The 21,512-nt window shown below is 55.7% G+C and overlaps 1 protein-coding gene across 1 annotated transcript in view; it reads left to right on the top strand.

Annotated features, from left to right (window-relative positions):
• Positions 1-21,512, top strand: part of PPL (periplakin) — a 39,668-nt gene extending 18,156 nt beyond the window's left edge. The window contains exons 6-24 of the mRNA XM_011961424.1: positions 380-500; positions 2,125-2,250; positions 2,343-2,384; positions 3,827-3,988; positions 4,091-4,198; positions 5,430-5,525; positions 7,837-7,959; positions 8,146-8,292; positions 8,911-9,062; positions 10,170-10,267; positions 10,454-10,611; positions 11,637-11,815; positions 11,901-12,039; positions 12,912-13,105; positions 13,501-13,651; positions 14,740-14,823; positions 15,581-15,697; positions 16,823-16,915; positions 17,994-21,512. Of these exons, the coding sequence (XP_011816814.1) occupies positions 380-500; positions 2,125-2,250; positions 2,343-2,384; positions 3,827-3,988; positions 4,091-4,198; positions 5,430-5,525; positions 7,837-7,959; positions 8,146-8,292; positions 8,911-9,062; positions 10,170-10,267; positions 10,454-10,611; positions 11,637-11,815; positions 11,901-12,039; positions 12,912-13,105; positions 13,501-13,651; positions 14,740-14,823; positions 15,581-15,697; positions 16,823-16,915; positions 17,994-20,657 (4,954 nt within the window). The 3' untranslated portion in view covers positions 20,658-21,512. The remainder of the gene's footprint in view (positions 1-379; positions 501-2,124; positions 2,251-2,342; positions 2,385-3,826; positions 3,989-4,090; positions 4,199-5,429; positions 5,526-7,836; positions 7,960-8,145; positions 8,293-8,910; positions 9,063-10,169; positions 10,268-10,453; positions 10,612-11,636; positions 11,816-11,900; positions 12,040-12,911; positions 13,106-13,500; positions 13,652-14,739; positions 14,824-15,580; positions 15,698-16,822; positions 16,916-17,993) is intronic.

Raw genomic sequence — 21,512 nt, 5'->3', positions numbered from 1 at the left:
AGATGGTGAAACCTTGTCTCTACTAAAAATACAAAAATTAGCGGGGTGTGGTGGTGCACGCCTGTAATCCCAGCTACTCAGCAGGCTGAGGCAGAAGAATTGCTTGAACTTGGGAGGTGGAGGTTGCCATGAGCTGAGATCGTGCCACTGCACTCCAGCCTGGGAAAAAAAAAAAGACTCTGTCTCAAAAAAAAAAAAAAAAAAAAAAAAGAAAGTACGTCAGAGGAGGGGTGACAGGATGCCCTGATTGTCTGGAACCAAAGGCCATGGTCACTGTGTCCTTCCAGGACACTGAGGCCAGGGTTTGGGTGGGAGGCCCCTTGTGGGGTACAGGCAGTGCCAACCAGCCCCACTAAGCGGGCTGCCTCTCTCCCATCAGTATCCGCCAGCTGAAGGAGCGCGTGACCAACCTGCGCGGGAAACACAAGCAGATCTACAGCCTGGCGGCGAAGGAAGTGGACCCACAAGTCAACTGGGCGGCGCTGGTGGAGGAGAAGCTGGTATGGCCTGGACCGGGCCGCCGGCTGCAGGGCTTCAGCTGGGGAGGGGGCCATGCATGTGCAGGGAGAGCCTCACCATGTAATGGGCATCCTGGGTCTTACCAGGGAGACAGCCGTGGTCCTGATGATTTTCCAATGTGCCCGTGAGAGGAGTGAGGCTCAGAGAAGTGCAGCGCCAAGTCAGGGTCACACAGCTCGAGCGGTGGAGATTTGGACTCTGTCCCATCAGCCACACCTCACTGCTGCTCCTGAGTCCCACTTTCCAGCCCTGGCATGTTGGGGTCCTGGTGACGTTTTGTGGGCAGGCTGGGACAGGAGGGGCCAGACTTCTGGCCTGTCGCTCCCTTTCCTGGCCCTCGCCCCAGAGAAGCACGCAGCCACTGCAGCTAGGTGTCCCAGGTTCGAGCCTCAGCTTCCCCAATTTTTTTTATTTATTTATTTATTTATTTATTTAATCATTCATTCATTCATTCACGAGACAAGGTCTCACTCCGTCGCCCAGGCTAGAGTGCAGTGGCATGATCACGGCTCACTGCAACCTCAATTTCCCAGGCTTAGGTGATCCTCCCACCTCAGCCTCCCAAGTAGCTGGAATTACGGGTGCACGCCACCACACCTGGCTAATTTTTTGTATTTTTATAGAGACGGGGCTTTGCCACATTGGCCAGGCTTGTCTCAAACTCTTGAGCTTCCCCAATTTTATTATTTATTTATTTATTTATTTATTTATTTTTTGAGATGGAGTCTCGCTCTGCCGCCCAGGCTGGAGCGCACTGGCCGGATCTCAGCTCACTGCAAGCTCCGACTCCCGGGTTCACGCCGTTCTCCTGCCTCAGCCTCCCGAGTAGCTGGAACTACAGGCGCCCGCCATGTCGCCCGGCTAGTTTTTTGTATTTTTAGTAGAGACGGGGTTTCACCGTGTTAGCCAGGATGGTCTCGATCTCCTGACCTCGTGATCCGCCCGTCTCGGCCTCCCAAAGTGCTGGGATTACAGGCTTGAGCCACCGCGCCCGGCCTATTTATTTATTTTTGAGACAAGGTCTTACTCTGTCTCCCAGGCTGGAGTGCAGTGGCATGATCACAGCCCACTGCAGCCTCAACTTTCCAAGCTTAGGTGATCCTCCCACCTCAGCCTCTCAAGTAGCTGGGATTACAGGTGCATGCCACCACACCTGGCTGATTTTTTCTGTTTTTGTAGAGATGGGGCTTTGCCACGTTGGCCAGACTGGTCTCAAACTCCTGGGTTCAAGTGATCCGCCCCCCTTGGCCTCCCAAAGTGCTGGGATGACAGGTATCAGCCACCATGCCTGGCCAGCTTGTCCACTATTAGTGGCATGACCCTGGGCAGGTGACTTGCCCTCACTCAGCCTCTGTGTCCTCATCTGAGAGATGGAACAGTAACCATGTGGACCTCTGGGGCTCTGTGAGATGAAAGATGATAGGGGTCAGTGCTCAGCAAACGGAACTTCAGGGTTGAAGGTGTGGCCGGCATCTCCCTGTGGCTCTGCGGGGCCCCATGAAAAAGAGAGCACCATCATGCCCACCCCCGAGGCTCCTGGGGTGGCCGCACATCCCCAGCCCTTAGCCCACCCTCTCCCTATTGCTTCTCTGCCCTCCCGGCCAGGACAAGCTGAGCAGCCAGGGCTTTGGGACTGACCTGCCGCTGGTGGACCACCAAGTAGAGGAGCATAACATCTTCCACAACGAGGTCAAGGCCATCGGGCCCCACCTGGCCAAGGACGGGGTCAAGGTGGGGCGTGTGCTGGTGTGGTGGGGACCCAGGCATTGAGGGGGCCGCGCCTGCGTCCTGGCCCTGACCCGTGCCCTCGGCTCTGTCCTCAGGAGCAGAACAGCGAACTTCGGGCCAAGTACCAGAAACTGCTGGTGAGGAGCTCCCTGGGGGAAAGGCATCATGGGGAGAGGAGAGGATGGGAAGCTTGGAGCTGGGGGGGACAAGGATGTATTCTTTTAAAAATGACACAGGCAGCTGGGCATGGTGGCTTGGGCCTATCATCCTAGCACTTTGGGAGGCAGAAACAGGAGGATCACTTGAGCTCAGGAGTTTGAGACCAACCTGGGCAACATAGTGAGACTCCAGCTCTACAGAAAATGTAACAGCGGGGCTTGGTGGCATGCTGTGGTCCCAGCTATTTGGGAGGCTGAAGTGGGAGGATCGTTTGAGTCCAGGAGGCGGAGGCTGCAATGAGCTGAGATCATGCCACTCCACTCCAGCTTGGGAAACGGAGCAAAACCCTGTCTTTAAAAAAAAAAAAAAAAAGAAAGGTGTGCAGTAAACGTTTCAGTCAGGAGAGGGGTTGAGGTGGGAAGAGACGTGCCCCAGCCTCCTCCTGAGCGACTGCCAGGTTTACCCTGATTGCTCAGGGAAAAGCCTAATAGACCCCAAGGGTACAGCCTGTCCTGCTTATTTCTTTATTAAGTATCTGCTGTGTGCCCAGTAGGAATGCCACTTGCTTTCTATACAAAAGCTTTCCATTTTCCTTCCCAAACCTTTAAAGGATGCATTGTTTTAAAAACTGCATGAGTGCTACGCAAATACTTTCTTGTTGCCGATATTGCAGACGTCTCAGAGAACGCAGAGGCGGCACTGTGTCGCTGCAAGGAGCCATGCTGCCTCCGCTCCTTAGTGTTAGTGGTGCCACCTTGAGCGAGTTACTTAGCCTCTGGGAGCCTCAGTTTCCTCATCTGTGAAATAGAGTCCCTACCTGTTCCTGTCTCACAGGGTCGCTTTGAGGATGAAATGAGTCAATGTTGCAGAAGTTCGTAGCGCATTGCTGGCTCGCGGAGGGCCCCATGTACCAAAATGCAAACATCCCTCCTTTGCCTTGCACCCCCTCTTCTCAGACATAAAGTGGTGCTTTCCTTCCAGCCGTCTGTAAGATGATCGTGATAAAGATCAAAGTAGAAGCTATAGTTACTGATATTTGTTGAGCCCCAACTAACTATATGCCAGTCTCTGTGCACTTTGAGGTCAGGACTTTCATTATCCCCATTTACAGATGGGCAAACTAAGTCTTCCCAAAAGTGTCAGTTCTGCAAGGGTATCTGCTGGTAGTGTCGTTCACTGCTGTATCCCCAGTGCCTGGAGCCGTGTGCAGCGCGTAGGAGATGCTCAATCAACATTTGCTGAATGAATGAATGAGTTTCAGGGGGTCAGGTGACTTGTCTAAGGGGGCCTGGCCTGGAAGTGGCTAAGCTGGGCTTGTCCTCAGGCCGGCCATAGCTGGGCCCTGCAGGGAGGTGGGGAAGGAAGCGAGCAGTGGCAGTGGGCTGAGGACGCAGCCCTGTGCTTGCCCCGGCCCCTTCAGGCAGCATCACAGGCCCGGCAGCAGCACCTGAGTTCACTGCAGGACTACATGCAGCGCTGCACCAACGAGCTGTACTGGCTAGACCAGCAGGCCAAGGGCCGCATGCAGTATGACTGGAGTGACCGCAACCTCGACTATCCCAGCCGCCGGCGCCAGTACGAGGTGGGCACTGGGGGATTGGGGCGTCAGGGAGGAGGCAGCCCTGGAGGGAGCACAGGCCCGTCAGGCCGGGCACTGAGGCCCCTCCATTGCCCCCCACTGCAGAATTTCATCAACCGGAACCTGGAGGCCAAAGAGGAGAGAATCAACAAACTGCACAGCGAGGGTGACCAGCTGCTGGCAGCCGAGCACCCCGGGAGGAACTCCATTGAGGTGTGTGCACCCCAAGACCAGACACTTCCTCCAGGGTGGCTTCTGGTTGGCCTCTGCCTGTGGGTCGCCTGGAGCTCAGGCAGACCCCGGAGCTGGGGGTCCTGCAAGCTGCATCTTGTGTCTGTCTGTCTCTATCTTGCTGGGTCTGACTCTGATCCATTGACACCTCTGCCCTGAGCCCCTGGACTTCTGAAGCCCCTGTGGGGTATCAGTTTCCTAGAGTTGCTGCAACAAGTGAAAACAAACTCAGTGGCTTTAAACAACAGAAATTCATGCTCTCAGAGGTCTGTGGGCTGTAAGTGTGAAATCAAGCTGTCTTAGGGCCTCATTCCCTTTGGTAGCTCCAGGACATGTACCTTCCTTGCTCTTCCAGCTTCTGGGGGTTGCCAGCAGCCCTTGGCTTGTGGCTGTATCATTTCAGTCCCTTCCTCCATCTTCACACGGCCTTCTCTCCCCATGTCTCTCTCTGTCCTCTCTTCTTATAAGGATGCAGGTCAATGGATTTAGGGCTCACCCTAATTTCAGGATCCTTAACTAATGACATCTGCAAAGATCCTATTCCCAAATAAGGTCGCATTCTTCCCAACCCCCACAATGCCCCCGCCAACCCCACCTGAGATGGAGTTTTGCTCTTGTTGCCCAGGCTGGAATGCACTGGTGCAATCTCGGCTCACTGCAACCTCCGCCTCCCAGGTTCAAGGGATTCTCCTGCCTTATCCTCCTGAGTAGCTGGGACTACAGGCGCACGCCACCATACCCAGCTAATTTTTGTATTTTTAGTAGAGACGGGGCCTCATCACGTGGGCCAGGCTAGTCTCGAACTCCTGACCTCAGGTGATCCACCCGCCTTGGCCTCCCAAACTGCTGCGATTACAGGCGTGAGCCACCGCGCCTGGCTAGGGTCATGGATTTGGTGGACACTGTTTGGTCCATGACAGTGCCTTTGTGCAGATTTGCTGAAGGCACCACTTTAGGCAGACACAGCCCCCACTTGCCCCTTGTGCACCGCACAGCCTGGGCATCCATATGTGGCATCCCTGTTTGGCTCCCTGGCGTGACCCCTCTCTCCTCCTCCCACCCCTGAGCAGAAGTTGGCTACCTCTGTGGTAGCCACACCCAGAGGATGCCAGATGCCTCCTTCCCCCACCGTGCCCTAGCCCAGTATCCCAGTGGTCCCTCCCTTGGTGTCTGCAGTACCTGCCCAATGGTGACCAGCCCCTTCTTCCGACAGGCACACATGGAGGCTGTGCACGCAGACTGGAAGGAGTACCTGAACCTGCTCATCTGCGAGGAGAGTCACCTCAAGTACATGGAGGACTACCACCAGGTACCTACCTCTCCTGGGAGTCCCCCCAGCACCAGTGGTGCTACTCTCTGAGAGCGCTCAGGGCTTGCTTGGCTTATGTGTGGCCGTGTGCTGCTTGGTCCAGGAGCCTTGCGGGGCTGCCATCCCAGGCCAGCAGCACCCATGCTTCTGATGGCGTGTGCAGACATGTCCCAAGCTTGCCAGCCCCTGTCCATCCTCCCTGGGGACCAGGGCCAGAGTCTGATTCCCCAGGTCACATGGGGTCTAGGGTGAGTGTGTGGGGTTTATAATCTTGGTAAAATCTATAATATGCATGCAGATACATAAAACAAAATTTGTTTTTTGTTTTGTTTTTGTTTTTGAGAGAGAGTCTCACCCTGTCACCCAGGCTGGAGTGCAGTGGTGTGATCTCGGCCCACTGCAACCTCCGCCTCCTGGGTTCCAGCGATTCTCCTGCCTCAGCCTCCTGAACAGCTGGGATTACAAGTGTACATCAACACACCCAGCTAATTTTTGTATTTTCAGTAAAGGCGGGGTTTCACCATCTTGGTCAAGCTGGTCTCGAACTCCTGACCTCAGGTGATTCGCCTGCCTCGGCCTCCCAAAGTGCACCCTGAGGCCCTGGCTCTGGCTGGATTACAGGCGTGAGCCATCGCACCTGGCCAGTTTGCCATTTTTAAGTGTACAATTCAGTGGCATTCATTGCATTCACAGTATTATACAACCATCACCACCATCTACTTGCAAAACTTTCCATCACCCCAAACAGAAACCCTGTACCCTGGCCGGGCACGGTGGCGCATGCCTGTAATTCCAGCACTTTGGGAAGCTGAGGCGAGTGAATCACCTGAGGTCAGGAGTTCGAGACCACCCTGGCCAACATGATGAAACCCCATCTCTACTAAAAATACAAAAGTTAGCCAGGCGTGGTGGCCCATACCTGTAATCCCAGATGGGAAGCTCAGGCAGGAGAATTGCTTGAACCCAGGAGGCAGAGGTTGCAGTGAGCTGAGATTGTGCCATTGCACTCCAGCCTGGGCAACAGAGCGAGACTCTGCCTCAAAAAAAGAAACAGCAAAAAACAAAACAAAACAAAAAAACCCTGTACTCATTAGGCAGTAAGTCTTCCATTCCCGCTCCCCCAGCCCCAGGTCGCCTTTGGTCTTCTTGCTGTCTCTATGGACTTGCCTGTTCCAGATGTTTCACATCTAGAACGAATATGAAGAATCGGTGGGATCGTGCAGTCTCTGCCCTTTTGTGTCTGGCTTCTCTCACTGAGCATGTTTTCCGAGTTCATCCGTGTTGTCGCATTTTCAGTGCTTCACTCCTCTTTATGGCTGAAGCATATCCCATTGTATGGCTAGACCACTGTGTTTTTCCGCTCATCTGTGGCTGGACATTTGTCTGTTTCCAGAGGAATGAGAGTTCTTAAGAAGCTGTGGGTAATTCTTAGGATTGAGGCCGGGCACGGTGGCTCAAGCCTGTAATCCCAGCACTTTGGGAGGCCGAGACGGGCGGATCACGAGGTCAGGAGATCGAGACCATCCTGGCTAACACGGCGAAACCCCGTCTCTACTAAAAATACAAAAAACTAGCCGGGCGAGGTGGCGGGCGCCTGTAGTCCCAGCTACTCGGGAGGCTGAGGCAGGAGAATGGCGTAAACCCGGGAGGCGGAGCTTGCAGTGAGCTGAGATCCGGCCATTGTACTCCAGCCTGGGCGACAGAGCGAGACTCCGTCTCAAAAAAAAAAAAGAAGCTGTGGGTAATTCTTAGGACTGAGATGTCTGGGGAAAGCTGGATGTGGGCGACGCCGTGTCACTCCTCATTCACTGAGCTGCACGGTGGGGGCTTCAGGTCCTGTTCATGGCTGCAGCCCAGGTGCTCAGCCCAGGGGATAGCTGACAGTGACCCAAGAGTTGATAGACTGAAGAATGGGCAAGAGAATTTTCGAGAACCAAAAGGGGAGGCTATTATCAAAACCTAGAAAGAAGCTATAGTAGTAAGTCTGGGTGTTCCTAGTACACAGAGAGGAACTGAATCAAAGACACCTCAAGACTTATTGGTATATCAAAGAAAACATGTCACAGAGGTGGCATCTCATGGATGGGTGGGAAGGGACCTGCCTTCTCCCAGTGAGGCCCTAAGGAGCCAGCTCAGGGAGGGTGAGGCTGTCTCCACACAGAGGAGCCTCGGGCTCAGCGCACGGTCCCACGCTGGACTCCAGGTGAACCTGAGGCCCAGCCCCGCCTGGGGGATGAGCTTGAAGCCTCAGACAGAAGCCCAGGTGCTTCTAGTGGTTTCCTGGCTGTGACAGAGCCACCTTCTCCCCAAGTTCCACAAAGACGTGAAGGACGCTCAGGAGCTGCTGCACAAGGTGGACTCGGACCTGAACCAGAAATACGGCCCTGACTTCAAGGACCGGTACCAGATTGAGCTGCTGCTGCGGGAGCTGGATGTGAGCGATGGCCCAGGACCCCTGCTGGCCCGGGGGGCGGGGGACCCCTCTACACCATGCCTACCCTCAGCCCTGGACAGACCCCCCCACAGCACCCCACCTGCTGACCCCAGCCCCTACTAGGCATCTTCCCACCAGGGGGAAGGCTGTTGGTCTCACCCGGGTCCCTGACCCTGTTCTCTTCAGGACCAGGAGAAGGTGCTGGACAAGTATGAGGACGTGGTGCGGGGGTTGCAGAAGCGAGGCCAGCAGGTGGTGCCCCTCAAGTACCGCCGGGAGACTCCACTCAAGCCCATCCCCGTGGAGGCACTCTGTGACTTTGAGGGGGAGCAGGTGCGTGGGGCCAGCTCCTCTGTTCACATCACTACAAAGTCTTTGGGGTAACATGGCTGGATCTGGGGCCTCAGGCGACGTTCTTGGGAGCCTGTGCCTGTCTCCGTGGTTGGTGTTACTCTGCCAACCCTTTACCTCATGCAGGCCAACTGGCACCTGGCCTTGTGTTCCACCAGCTTAGCAATCCCAGTCCCACCTCAGAAGTCCCCGGCCAGGTTCTCATTGGCCCACTGAGTCACGTGTCCACCCTACACCAATCACTGTGGCAGGGGAACGCCAGTGTCCACCCTATACCAATGACTGTGGCCGGGGAATGCCAGTCTCACATTGCCCAGGTGCAAGTCACGCGTCCACCTGGAGCTTGGGAATGGAGAAAGAATGAGACCACAGGGACTGGGAATTGGGAGGGACGGTTCCCCAAAGGAAAATGGAGGTGGGTTGCTGGGCCGGCAGCCTCAACATATGTGCTCCTCCTGCATAACCCTCCCAACTCTATGGGGAGGGTCCAAGTGATGAGCCGGGGGTCCCCAGGTCCAAGAGTCCGGGGTGAGATGGCTACCGCGCTCGCAGGCCCTCAGCCCCTCCCGGGACCCTAACTGTCTGGCCTGCCCTTGCCAGGGCCTGATTTCGCGGGGCTACAGCTACACCCTGCAGAAGAACAACGGGGAGAGCTGGGAACTCATGGACAGCGCTGGGAACAAGCTGATTGCTCCGGCTGTCTGTTTCGTGATCCCCCCCACAGACCCTGAGGCCCTGGCTCTGGCTGACAGGTACAAGGGTAAAGGCGGGAGTCTGCATGGACCAGCCCCACCCAGGGCTTCTCAGGCCCCATTCATAGCCCTGGGCATTTGGACTCAGCCTGTGGGGAGCGGGGGGTCGCTGACACTCTCCATCTGCAACCCCTTGGAGGTTCATGCAGGAGAGGGGCAGATCATGGGCCGGCTGACTTGCTGAACGTGAATGTCCAGCTCTGGGCTTCGTCTAGCAAGCAGTTTCTTTTTTTTTTTTTTTCTGAGACGGAGTCTCGCTCTGTCGCCCAGGCTGGAGTGCAGTGGCCGGATCTCAGCTCACTGCAAGCTCCGCCTCCCGGGTTTACGCCATTCTCCTGCCTCAGCCTCCCGAGTAGCTGGGACTACAGGCGCCCGCCACCTCGCCCGGCTAGTTTTTTGTATTTTTTTAGTAGAGATGGGGTTTCACCGTGTTAGCCAGAATGGTCTCGATCTCCTGACCTCGTGATCCGCCCGTCTCGGCCTCCCAAAGTGCTGGGATTACAGGCTTGAGCCACCGCGCCTGGCCCCAGCAAGCAGTTTCTAAGGGCCCCTGGCTCCCACATGCACTGCTCTCTGTACCTGCAGCTCCCAGCCCCTCGACTGTGGACTCAGCTGGAATAAGGGCTGCCTCCTCTTTGCTCCCAGGCACCTTCTTCCACTGCACGCACCACTTTTTATTGACTGTCATACGTGTCAGTCTCGTTGGGCTCCTTGAATTTCCTCTCTCCAGGGCCTAGTTAAGTACCTGGTGGAAGTTGGTGCCCAGGAACTCCTTGCTGAATGAGTGGATGATTCAAGGAATGCCTTCATTTATTCATTCAAGTATTTATTGAGCACCTACTGTGTATCCTCCCTCAGAGGTAACCTCCTGGTGGAGATTACTGGACAATTTTAGGTAGTAAGACTTCCTATGGAGAAGGGGGAAGGAGGAATGGTTCTGAGCCCAGGAGCACACTAAGGCCAGCATGGCAGTGCCCACTCGCTGTCTGCGTCTAAGGAGCTGTCCGGCTCCTCTGGGGTGTGTGCCCAGCCAGTCTGCTGTCAGGTCTCTGTGGGTGCAGGGGGTGGTGGGCTGCCCAGGTTCCCAGCTCATTTCTGTCCTCACAGCCTGGGCAGCCAGTACCGGAGCGTGCAGCAGAAGGCAGCCGGGAGCAGACGCACGCTGCAGCAGCGGTATGAGGTGCTGAAGACCGAGAACCCCGGAGGTGGGTGCCAGGGCCACTCGCCTGAGGCTCTGGGGGTGCCGGGGAGGGGCTGGACCCAGGGTATATGCTGTGGATGAGATGGCAAGGGCCTGGCAGTAGGTGGGGGGCTGGCTGCCTAGGTCCCTCCCTGGGCCTCACACCCCTGGCCCATTGTCACACCTGCCTGGGTCCTCCCTCCCTCCACAGATGCCTCTGACCTACAAGGGCGGCAGCTGCTGGCTGGCTTGGACAAGGTGGCCAGAGACCTGGACCGGCAGGAGAAGGCCATCACAGGGATCCTGCGGCCACCGCTGGAGCAAGGCCGGGCTGTGCAGGACAGTGCTGAGCGGGCCAAAGACCTCAAGGTACCTGTGGGTCAGGAGCACAGGCGGGGCCTGGGGAGCCCTGCACTGGCCCCCTGGCTCCCTGGGGCCCCTATTTGAGGTCCTTTCCCCATGGGGTCTTGGGACATTCACTGCAGGTGTCTGACAGGGACAGCCTGCTGCATGTAACCGGGTCCCGAGTCGTGGCGGTGGCAGGGCTGCTCTCATCACTTCCCCAGTTTCCAGACCAAGGACCAGGCCGCCAGGCTCTTTCCAGACACATCCCCAGGAGAAAGAGCCAAGGCTTGCACTGCCCTGCATGGCTTGTTGATCTGACGCCTGGCACGGCACATGGGCTGTGGAATTCCGCAGGACTGGGTCACCGGCTGATTTGACCGCAGACACGTTAGCTAAGAGTACGATGGGTTGGCCCTGCTCGCAGGGCGGTGGCGAGGACAGGGTGAGCTGATGCCAGGGGCAACGTGGCAGGGCCACCACCACCCACCTCCTTTCCTACACAGTCTCCCATATCCTCAAGGCAGCCCTTTGAGGCAGGGAGTAGCACTCCAATTTTACAGAGGGGGAGCTGGGATTGGAGAAGTGCCCTAGTCCCTGATGGGGCCTCACAGTGAGGGCCGAGTCAGCGTGAGAGGATGTGGGTCTCAGGTGTAACCTGATCCCACAAGTCCCTTCCTAAGTTGCTGGGAGTCATCACGCCCCCACCCGTGACTGGGTGGAGTCGTAGTACTCACCTCCCAGAGTTGCTGCAAAGATTATTAAACAGAAGCGTTCACGTGCAGTGCTTAGAACAGCACAGGCCTGGCAGCTGCCTGGGTGCTTTTGGTGGCACTAGTCCACCATCCACCTCAGCAGTTCCCTGGGATGCTCGTGAAAGATGCAGCCCTCAGGCTGGCGTCCAGACGCTGCATCAGAGCCCCAGAGTGTGCCAGGCCTTTCCAGCTGCTTCCACTGTCCCTGATGTGGGAATGTGTGCCCACCCTGGCCACATCCTCGGGGGAAGGAGCTGCCCGGCTGTGACCAAAACTGAGGGGCCCTGGTCCCCACAGAACATCACCAATGAGCTCCTGCGGATTGAGCCTGAGAAGACTCGGAGCGCGGCTGAGGGCGAAGCCTTCATCCAGGCCCTCCCGGGCAGTGGCACCGCACCCCTGCTGAGGACCCGGGTGGAGGGTGCCAACCGGAGATACGAGCGCCTGGTGCAGCTGCTGGACTTGGCCCAGGAAAAGTGGGTGGCAGACAGGCAACGTGGAGGTTGGGGTGGGGTCAGGGGACCAGGTGGGTATCCCCTGACGCCTGACTGGTGTCCTCAGGGTTGACGTGGCCAACCGCTTGGAGAAGAGCCTGCAGCAGGGCTGGGAGTTGCTGGCCACGCACGAGAACCATCTGAATCAGGATGACACAGTGCCCGAGAGTAGCTGCATCCTGGACAGCAAGGGGCAAGAGCTGGCGGTGAGTCTGGAGCCCGAGTCCCGGGAGTCCTTCTCTGAGCAGGTGAGGGCATCGGGCCCATCCACCCACTCCATCCGGACAGATGAGGACACCAGCATCCCGTCTTCCTGGGTTTGGAATGCCCATTGTGCCCAAATGGGAACTGCAAATGGAGGCCATTCCCGGGATCTGTGTGACCTATGGGATTTCAGATGCCAGCATTTTAAGATCAAATATCTGCAACAGACAGTGCAGTGGCACATGCCTGTAACACCAGCCATTCAGGAGGCTGGGGTGGGCTTGCTTGAGCCCCAGAGTTTAGGTCCAGCGTGGACAATGTTGCAAGCCCCATCTCTTAAAAAAAAAAAAAAAAAAAAAAACAACACCTAACAATCCATGTTCCCAGTATCTCTTGCTGAGCAGAGCTGGCATCCTGGGCTGCAGTCCACAGGGCAAGTCACTGGGCAGAGGAGCAGCTGCCTCCTCGGCCTGCTTTCCCCTCGCAGTTGCCATGGGCCCCCTTCCCGCGTTGCCTGCCTGAGCGCAGGAAACATTCACCTCTGTGACCCGAGGCCCCTTATTCACACTCCCATCTCACGACCCGGTTTTGCCAAGGCCTCACGGCCAGTGGCAGGCTGTTCTAGTGCGGGGCCCGAGCTGCCTGCTGCAGTGTTTTTAGAAGTTAGTGTTTCAGGGCATTGTTCATTGTAATAAAACAGAAGATGGCAGAAGTGACCCAGGTTTGAGATGGACAGAGCAAGGCTCTGGTCCCTCCTCCTTGTGGCCTTGACCACCCTCCCACAGCCAGTGGCCCGGGGGGCTGTGGGGGGTATCATCGCCTGGCTCTGGAAGCTCTGGCCATAGCACCGCTGTCTCCTCCTCTGCCCGGCCAGGCCATGGCCTCTGAGTTACAGGCCCAGAAGTCCCTCCTGGGCGAGGTGGCGCAGAACTTGCAGGCAGCCAAGCAGTGCTCGAGCACACTGGCCAGCCGCTTCCAGGAGCACTGCCCGGACCTGGAGCGCCAGGAGGCCGAGGTGCACAAGCTGGGCCAGCGTTTCGACAACCTGTGCCAGCAGGTGGAGCGCAGGTGAGGGTGCAGGGGGTGGTGGTCATTCTTGTTTTCTGAGAACGTGATCTAATTCCCTCTAAACGATGCTGTAGCCACGTCCCACAGACGGTGCCGTTTTTCTTTTTGGTGAGTTCATCAGATTCTCTGACAGCCCTGTGGTCTCTCCTTTGAGTCATGATTACCTGGGTCCTGTAACCCACAATGGGCATCTCTGCAAGTCAGTGTATGTGGACTCGCCTGGTTCTCCACACTCCCACCTGACATTCCCTAATTACCACCCACCCTGTGTGGGAGATACTTGGGGTATTTCTAGTTAAGTTACATTTGATTGTTTCCCACTTTTTTTAAAAAAATGCGGGCCCTGTAAGGCATCTGCTTGCTGTGGCCAAGGCCTGAATGCTTTGCCTTGGCAGGGTGCAGAGCCTACAGAGTGCCAAGGCGGCCTCCGAGGACTTCCACCACGGCCGTGACCACGTGCTGCAGTTCCTAGCCAGCATCCCCAGTTACGAGCCTCAGGAGACCGACAGCCTCAGCCAGATGGAGACTAAGCTGAAGAACCAGAAGGTGAGACGGCCGCTTCTGCAGCTCCAGGCACACACTGGCCAGGGAGGGTCAGAGGCCAGCAAGCCCCTTGCTGCGGAGCCAAGCTTTCGGGAGGTGGAGCAGGGCAGAGGCTTGCCACAGCTCTGTCCTCCCTGGGCCTCAGCTCTCAGGCTCCCAACACCCAACCCTCTGAGAACAAGAACCGAGTGTGCCGCTCACCTCTCCCAGCTCAGTGCCTGGTGCAGAGTGGACGCCTGGCGTGGACTGGCTATCTGAGAGAGCAGCTACAGAATGAGGAGCCGCCTTTGTGGGGAAAAATCCCATTTCCAAAGTTGGGACTCCGGCCTCCCCCAGGCCCAACACAGTGCCTTGGGGTGAGGGAAGAACGTGGGAAGCCAAAGGCTGAGATGCACCTCCCAGGTCCACCCCATCAGCCACATCCCCACTTTGGAAACTTTACTTTCCTCACTCATAAGCTGGAGGTCACGATGCTTACCTTCTGGCATCACTTGAAGATTAAATGAGATAATCCAAGTCAAAGAGCAGAACAGTGTCTGGTGGTCCAAACCATCAGTTAACATTTGTTTCCTAGCAGAGATAATGATCTTGGCCCTTCACAGAGCCTCAGAACTGCCTTTTATGGCTGGGTGCAATGGCTCATGCCTGTAATGCCAACCTTTTGGGAGGCCGAGGCAGGCGGATCACGAGGTCAGGAGTTCAAGACTAGCCTGGCAACATAGTGAAACCCCATCTCTACTAAAAATACAAAAAAAAAAAAACTAGCCGGGTATGGTGGCAGGAGCCTGTAGTCCCAGCTACTTGGGAGGCTGAGGCAGAACTGCTTGAACCCAGGAGGCTAAGGTTGCAGTGAGCCGAGACTGCGCCACTGCACTCCAGCCTGGGCAATGCAGTGAGACTGTCTCAGAAAAAAAAAAAAAAAAAACTGCCTTTTGCAATGAACAACAATGTATATACCAGGGAGCCATTCATCATACTTTGTGCTAGAGAGGAATAAATTCACATTCTGAGATTTCCAGCTACTTCATCCACGTTTGCTTTTAAAAAATTTTTTTTCCGGTTCGTTTTGATTTTTAAACTGTGTCTTACAGAACCTGCTAGATGAGATAGCAAGTAGGGAGCAGGAAGTACAGAAGATCTGTGCCAATTCCCAGCAGTACCAGCAAGCTGTAAAGGTGAGCCGGGAAACTTCTGCCTGAAGCACAAACAGCAGGGGCCTCCTTCCTCCGTCCCCTGGTCAGAGAAGCAGCAAGCACCAGCCTTGGCACATGTGGGTGGAGCTGGCCATCCGGCGGCACTGCTGGCTGCTGTGCAAACTGGCACAGGCTTTTGGGAAAATAGCATGGTACTAGACATGGAATGCCGTAAAAGGGTTTTATACTCTGAAGCAGTCAACTCTTTGGGGGAATTTATCCTTAAGGAAAAAAAAAAAAAAAAAAAGCAGGATAAAATTGTTGCAACAGCACTAATTACAATAGCAAAACTAGTAAGCTGGAAAGGACCGGTGTCCAGTAGAAGGGGAAAGCTGCGCGAAGCAGCACACACCCACTTGCTGGATTATAAAGTCTGAAAGCTGGTAAACATGAGAAGAGGTGGTGGCAAGGTGAGACAGGGTGATGGTACAATGTTAAAAGCAGCAGCAGCAGGTGAAAATCTCTAGGCATGTAGGAAGGTCGGGAGGGGAATTCGGGGGGTGCTTTTTCTTGTCTTACATGTTACTGAGTGATGGAGCTATGTACTGCTGAGGGATCGGTAATTCTCCAAACCTCCTGGCAATCACTACAGGGTGCAACTGTGAGGAAGACCCATGCAGATGAGAAAACCAGCACATGGCACAGGGCCGGTCTGGGTCAGCCGGAAGGGGTACAGGAACATGTCTGTCTCTTCTCACCTGTTTTAATCTACCCTCTGTCATGTCTCTCACTCATGCAGGACTATGAGTTAGAAGCAGAAAAACTAAGGTCTCTTCTCGACTTGGAGAATGGAAGGAGCAGCCACGTGAGCAAGAGAGCCAGGCTCCAATCTCCCGCCACCAAAGTGAAGGAAGAGGTGAGTTCTGTGGGCCGGGCGGCCTCGGGACTGAGGTGGAGGCCATGCTGCCCTGCTCCCCAGGGAGCATGGTGTCACGCGCTGGCCTCAGAGATGCACACACAACAGGGAAGCCACTGAGAGCCCTCCTGCGTGCAAACAGGTTTGGTAAGAGAAGGTAAGGAACTTGTTCTAGGGCAGTGACATCGATATGCCTAGAAAGACAGCAAGGCTGGGCGCGGTGGCTCGCGCCTGTAATCCTAGCACTTTGGGAGGCCGAGGTGGGAGAACTCCTTGAGCCCAGGAGTTTGAGACCAGCCTAGGCAACAAAGCAGGACCCCCTATCTACAAAAAAATTAGCCAAGCGTGGTGGTGCACACCTGCAGCTGCTTGGGAGGCTGAGGAGGGAGGATCACTTGAGCCCAGGAGTTCAAGGCTGTAGTGAGCTGCAATCACACCACTGCACTTCAGTCTGAGTGAGAGAGAGTCTGTCTTTAAAAAATAAAAACTTTTTTTTTTTTTTGAAACGGAGTCTCGCTCTGTCGCTGGGGCTGGAGTGCAGTGGCCGGATCTCAGCTCACTGCAAGCTCCGCCTCCCAGGTTCACGCCATTCTCCTGCCTCAGCCTCCCGTGTAGCTGGGACTACAGGTGCCCGCCACCTCGCCCGGCTAGTTTTTTGTATTTTTGAGTAGAGACGGGGTTTCACCATGTTAGCCAGGATAGTCTCGATCTCCTGACCTCGTGATCCGCCCGTCTCGGCCTCCCAAAGTGCTGGGATTACAGGTTTGAGCCACCGCGCCCGGCCAAAAAATAAAAACTTTTGGAAACACAGCTGAACAGAAGTGTCAGGGTCAAAGCCATGGATCTGGGAAGTTCCTCTTTTGCTAAGTAGAGTGGAGGGCTGATATTAGTCCCTTGCACACACAAGAAAGAACACTGGTGCTCAGTCAGTATAATCAAGACCCTGGTCTGGATCTTCTGCCTCGAGATCCAGTTTTTTCTCCACCACTGAGACTATAGCAAGAGCTATGCCTCTACCCCCAAATTCCATACTTCTCAAGAACCACGCCCACGCTCTCTAGTTCGCTGTTGCTTACCCTGTTGACACCTGTTTGTTGACCGCTCTCCTAAACCTCTTCTCTCCAGGAAGCAGCACTTGCCGCCAAGTTCACTGAAGTTTATGCCATCAACAGACAGAGGCTGCAGAATCTGGAGTTTGCTCTGAATCTCCTGAGACAGGTAACTGATCTTAGTAAGAAATCCTACTTCAGGCTGTGCTAACAGGTGACAAATACAGACTCTGTCTCAGAGAAATGGTCTGTGAATTGATGGGAGTGTCCCCTTGCTAATGTGTCTGGGCAGGACCAGTGCAAAGACTGGCCCGAGCCAATGCTTCTACTGACATGAGAACTTATTCAACTCAGTAAACATCTGCTGAAAGTGAATGCTATTTTCAGCTAGACATGGTGGCTCACGCTTGTAATCCCAGCACTCTGGGAGGCCGAGGTGGGCGGATCACCTGAGGTCAGGAGTTGGAGACCAGCCTGGCCAACATGGTGAAACGCTGTCTCTACTAAAAATACAAAAATTAGCTGGGCATCGTGGCGCATGCCTGTAATCCCAGCTACTCAGGAGACTGAGGCAGGAGAATGGCTTGAACCCAGAAGGTGGAGGTTGCAGGGAGCCGAGATCGTGCCACTGCATTCCAGCTGGGCAACAGAGCGAGACTCTGTCTTAAAAAAAAAAAAGAAAGCAAAGAAAATGAATGTATTTTCTGAAGTCCATATTTATGACAGCATTGTTTGTAATAGCAAGACACTGGAAGCAGTTCACTCTTCATCAGCAATGGGCTAAACTGCGGTCTGTCCAGAGAGTGGAAACTATGCTGCTGGTAAATCCTGAAGCAGTACTCTCTGTGCGGAGCTGGAATGAGCTCTGTCAGTGCAGTCAGCGGCAGGGCCCACAGCAAGAATACCATTTGTGCAGGAAAGATAAACACATGGTGCATACTACAGACAGACATGCTTGTGTGAGCACAGACAGACAGACACGCCCTAGGAAGGGGACCAGAGGTGGGAGACCCATGGTTTCATTTTAAACTCTTCCACAGCTCAAAAATGTTTTACCTAATTAAGAAAACCCCAAACTAGTTGTTTGATCATTTTTGAAAGTAACCCTAGAACTCTACAACGAACATGAACTGGGGCTGAGGCAGTCCCTTGAGGATCACAGGTCAGCCACTCTGACCAGCTGGGGACAGGCCCCACATGTGCTGCCAGAGCCTGGCTTTAACCTTGTCTTGCCTTCTCCATCACAGCAGCCGGAAGTCGAAGTGACCCATGAGACCCTGCAAAGGAACAGGCCAGACTCTGGAGTGGAGCAGGCGTGGAAGATCAGGAAGCAACTGGATGAGGAGACTGAGCGGAGGCAGCAGCTGGAGAACGAGGTCAGGAGCACCCAGGAAGAAATCCGGACCTTGAGGAATCAGGGGCCTCAGGAATCGGTGGTGAGGAAGGAGGTGCTCAAGAAGGTGCCGGATCCCGCACTGGAGGAGAGCTTCCAGCAGCTGCAGCACACGCTGGCGGAGGAGCAGCACAAGAACCAGTTGCTGCAGGAGGAGCTGGAGGCACTGCAGCTGCAGCTGCGTGCCCTGGAGCAGGAGACCAGGGATGGGGGGCAAGAGTACGTGGTCAAGGAGGTCCTACGCATTGAGCCCGACAGGGCCCAGGCAGATGAGGTCTTGCAGCTGCGGGAGGAGCTGGAGGCACTGAGGCGGCAGAAGGGTGCCCGGGAGGCAGAGGTGCTCCTCCTGCAGCAGCGTCTGGCCGCCCTGGCCGAGGAGAAGAGCCGGGCACAGGAGAAGGTCACCGAGAAAGAGGTGGTGAAACTGCAGAATGACCCCCAGCTGGAGGCAGAGTACCGGCAGCTGCAGGAGGACCACCAGCGCCAGCGCCAGCTCAGGGAGAAGCAGGAGGAGGAGCTGAGCTTCCTCCAGGACAAGCTCAAGAGGCTGGAGAAGGAGCGGGCCATGGCTGAGGGCAAGATCACCGTCAAGGAGGTGCTCAAGGTGGAGAAGGACACAGCCACCGAGAGGGAGGTCAGCGATCTCACCCGCCAGTACGAGGACGAGGCTGCCAAGGCTCGCGCTAGCCAGAGGGAGAAGACGGAGCTGCTCCGGAAGATATGGGCCTTGGAGGAGGAGAACGCCAAAGTGGTGGTGCAGGAGAAGGTGAGGGAGATCGTGCGGCCAGACCCCAAGGCAGAGAGTGAGGTGGCCAACCTCCGCCTGGAGCTTGTGGAGCAGGAGCGAAAGTACCGGGGCGCCGAGGAGCAGCTCCGGAGCTACCAGAGCGAGCTGGAGGCCCTCAGGAGGCGAGGCCCCCAGGTGGAAGTCAAAGAGGTAACTAAGGAAGTCATTAAGTACAAAACTGACCCCGACATGGAGAAGGAGCTTCAGCGGCTCAGGGAGGAGATCGTGGACAAGACCAGACTGATTGAAAGGTGTGATTTAGAGATCTACCAGCTCAAGCAGGAAATCCAGGCCCTGAAAGACACCAAACCCCAGGTCCAGACCAAAGAGGTGGTCCAGGAGATCCTCCAATTCCAAGAAGACCCTCAAACCAAGGAGGAGGTGGAGTCTCTGAGGGCAAAGCTCTCAGAGGAGCAGAAGAAGCAAGTGGATCTGGAGAGGGAGAGGGCCTCCCAGGAAAAGCAGATCGCGCAGAAGGAGGAGGAGCTCTCGCGGGTGAAGGAAAGGGTGGTGCAGCAGGAGGTAGTCAGGTACGAGGAGGAGCCAGGCCTGCGGGCCGAGGTGAGCGCCTTTGCCGAGAGCATCGACGTGGAGCTGCGACAGATTGACAAGCTGCGGGCAGAGCTGCGGAGGCTGCAGCACCGGCGCACGGAGCTTGAGTGGCAGCTGGAGGAGCTGGAGCGTGAGCGGCAGGCCCGCAGGGAGGCCGAGCGCGAGGTGCAGCGGTTGCAGCAGCGGCTGGCAGCGCTGGAGCAGGAAGAAGCTGAGGCCCGTGAGAAGGTAACCCGCAAGCAGAAGGTGGTGCTGCAGCAGGACCCGCAGCAGGCCCGAGAGCATGCCCTGCTCCGACTCCAGCTGGAAGAAGAGCAGCACCGGCGGCAGCTCCTGGAGGGTGAGCTCGAGCCCCTCCGGAGGAAACTGGCTGCACTGGAGAAGGCGGAGGTCAAGGAGAAGGTGGTGCTCTCCGAGAGCATCCAGGTGGAGAAGGGTGACACCGAGCAAGAGATCCAGAGGCTCAAGAGCAACCTGGAGGAGGAGAGCCGCAGCAAACGCGAGCTGGATGTTGAGGTGAGCCGGCTGGAAGCCAGACTTTCGGAGCTGGAATTCCATAACTCCAAGTCATCCAAGGAACTAGACTTTCTAAGGGAAGAGAACCACAAATTACAGCTGGAGAGGCAAAACCTGCAGCTGGAGACCCGAAGGCTCCAATCGGAAATTGACATGGCAGCGACGGAAACACGAGACCTGCGGAACATGACCATGGCGGACTCTGGGACCAACCATGACTCCAGACTATGGTCCCTGGAGAAGGAACTGGATGACCTCAAGAGGCTCTCCAAGGACAAAGACCTGGAGATCGACGAGCTTCAGAAACGTCTGGGCTCCGTGGCTGTCAAGCGGGAGCAGCGGGAGAACCACCTGCGGCGCTCCATCGTAGTCATCCACCCCGACACAGGCCGCGAGCTGTCCCCGGAGGAAGCCCACCGCGCGGGGCTCATCGACTGGAACATGTTCGTGAAACTCAGAAGCCAGGAGTGCGACTGGGAGGAGATCTCGGTGAAGGGTCCTAATGGGGAGTCCTCAGTAATACACGACAGGAAGTCTGGCAAGAAGTTCTCCATCGAAGAGGCCCTGCAGAGCGGCAGGCTGACCCCTGCTCAGTATGACCGCTACGTCAACAAGGACATGTCCATCCAGGAGCTGGCGGTCTTGGTATCTGGGCAGAAGTAGGCACAGCTCTCATAACTCTTCGTAGCGGCAGATGCTGGTTCTCCTCCGACGCTGTGACCTCCCTGGTGTCGTCTTCTCCCTAGCCCTGGTGTAGGCCAAGCATTTTATACACACCCTTGCTGCCAGGCTGCTCAGAGTCCAGCCCACATATGGGACAGGCACTGGCTGAAGACAGGCAACTCTCGTTCCAACCATCCTTCACCCTGAGTGACCCACTTCATCCTCCAGTGATTGGACAACTGCGATGCCTTTTCCTATACACTCCCAGCAACAAACTCCTTGTGACACCTGCACACAATCTGAAAACCACTAAAGCACAAGCCAACCACAGCAGCCAAGCCTACTCCATGCAGCATGGATACTGGTGGCACACCAGTGACACTGCCCCACAAAGGCCTGGGCCCGGGCCCGTGGGGGCTGCTGCCTGGCATGACATCTCTCCAGATTTCTGGCTTAAAACCAACTTTCCATCAGAGAAGCCTCCTCAGTAGTTACTCTGCTCATGAGACAGATCTGGGCTCCAAGCCAGCAAAGGTGAACAGAAACCACAAGTGTCCAGGCCTCGGTGCTAGAGTGGACGTTAATTGTCAGCCAGACTGTCCCGGCACCTACAGAGAATGTTTCACAGTTCTGGCATTTAAATCCTTTGATAGTGGATTGTGTCGCTGTTAGCCTTAGTTTCAGTGCTTTCCAAGTCTCGCTTATTATCTCATTGGTATTTAGGTATACAAAACAGTTGATTATTCACCACGCAAATTTCTGGTTCTCTGTATCTCATGTAGAACATAAGAAAATGGGAAGTAATAGGGAACTTTATTTATAGCATGAAAATAAACCTGGTGGCTGGAGTCTACT

The sequence above is a fragment of the Colobus angolensis genome, unplaced genomic scaffold (assembly GCF_000951035.1).
Source record: "Colobus angolensis palliatus isolate OR3802 unplaced genomic scaffold, Cang.pa_1.0 Scaffold55, whole genome shotgun sequence".
NCBI classification, from domain to species: domain Eukaryota; kingdom Metazoa; phylum Chordata; class Mammalia; order Primates; family Cercopithecidae; genus Colobus; species Colobus angolensis.
This window is presented reverse-complemented; position numbering and strand designations above follow the sequence as displayed.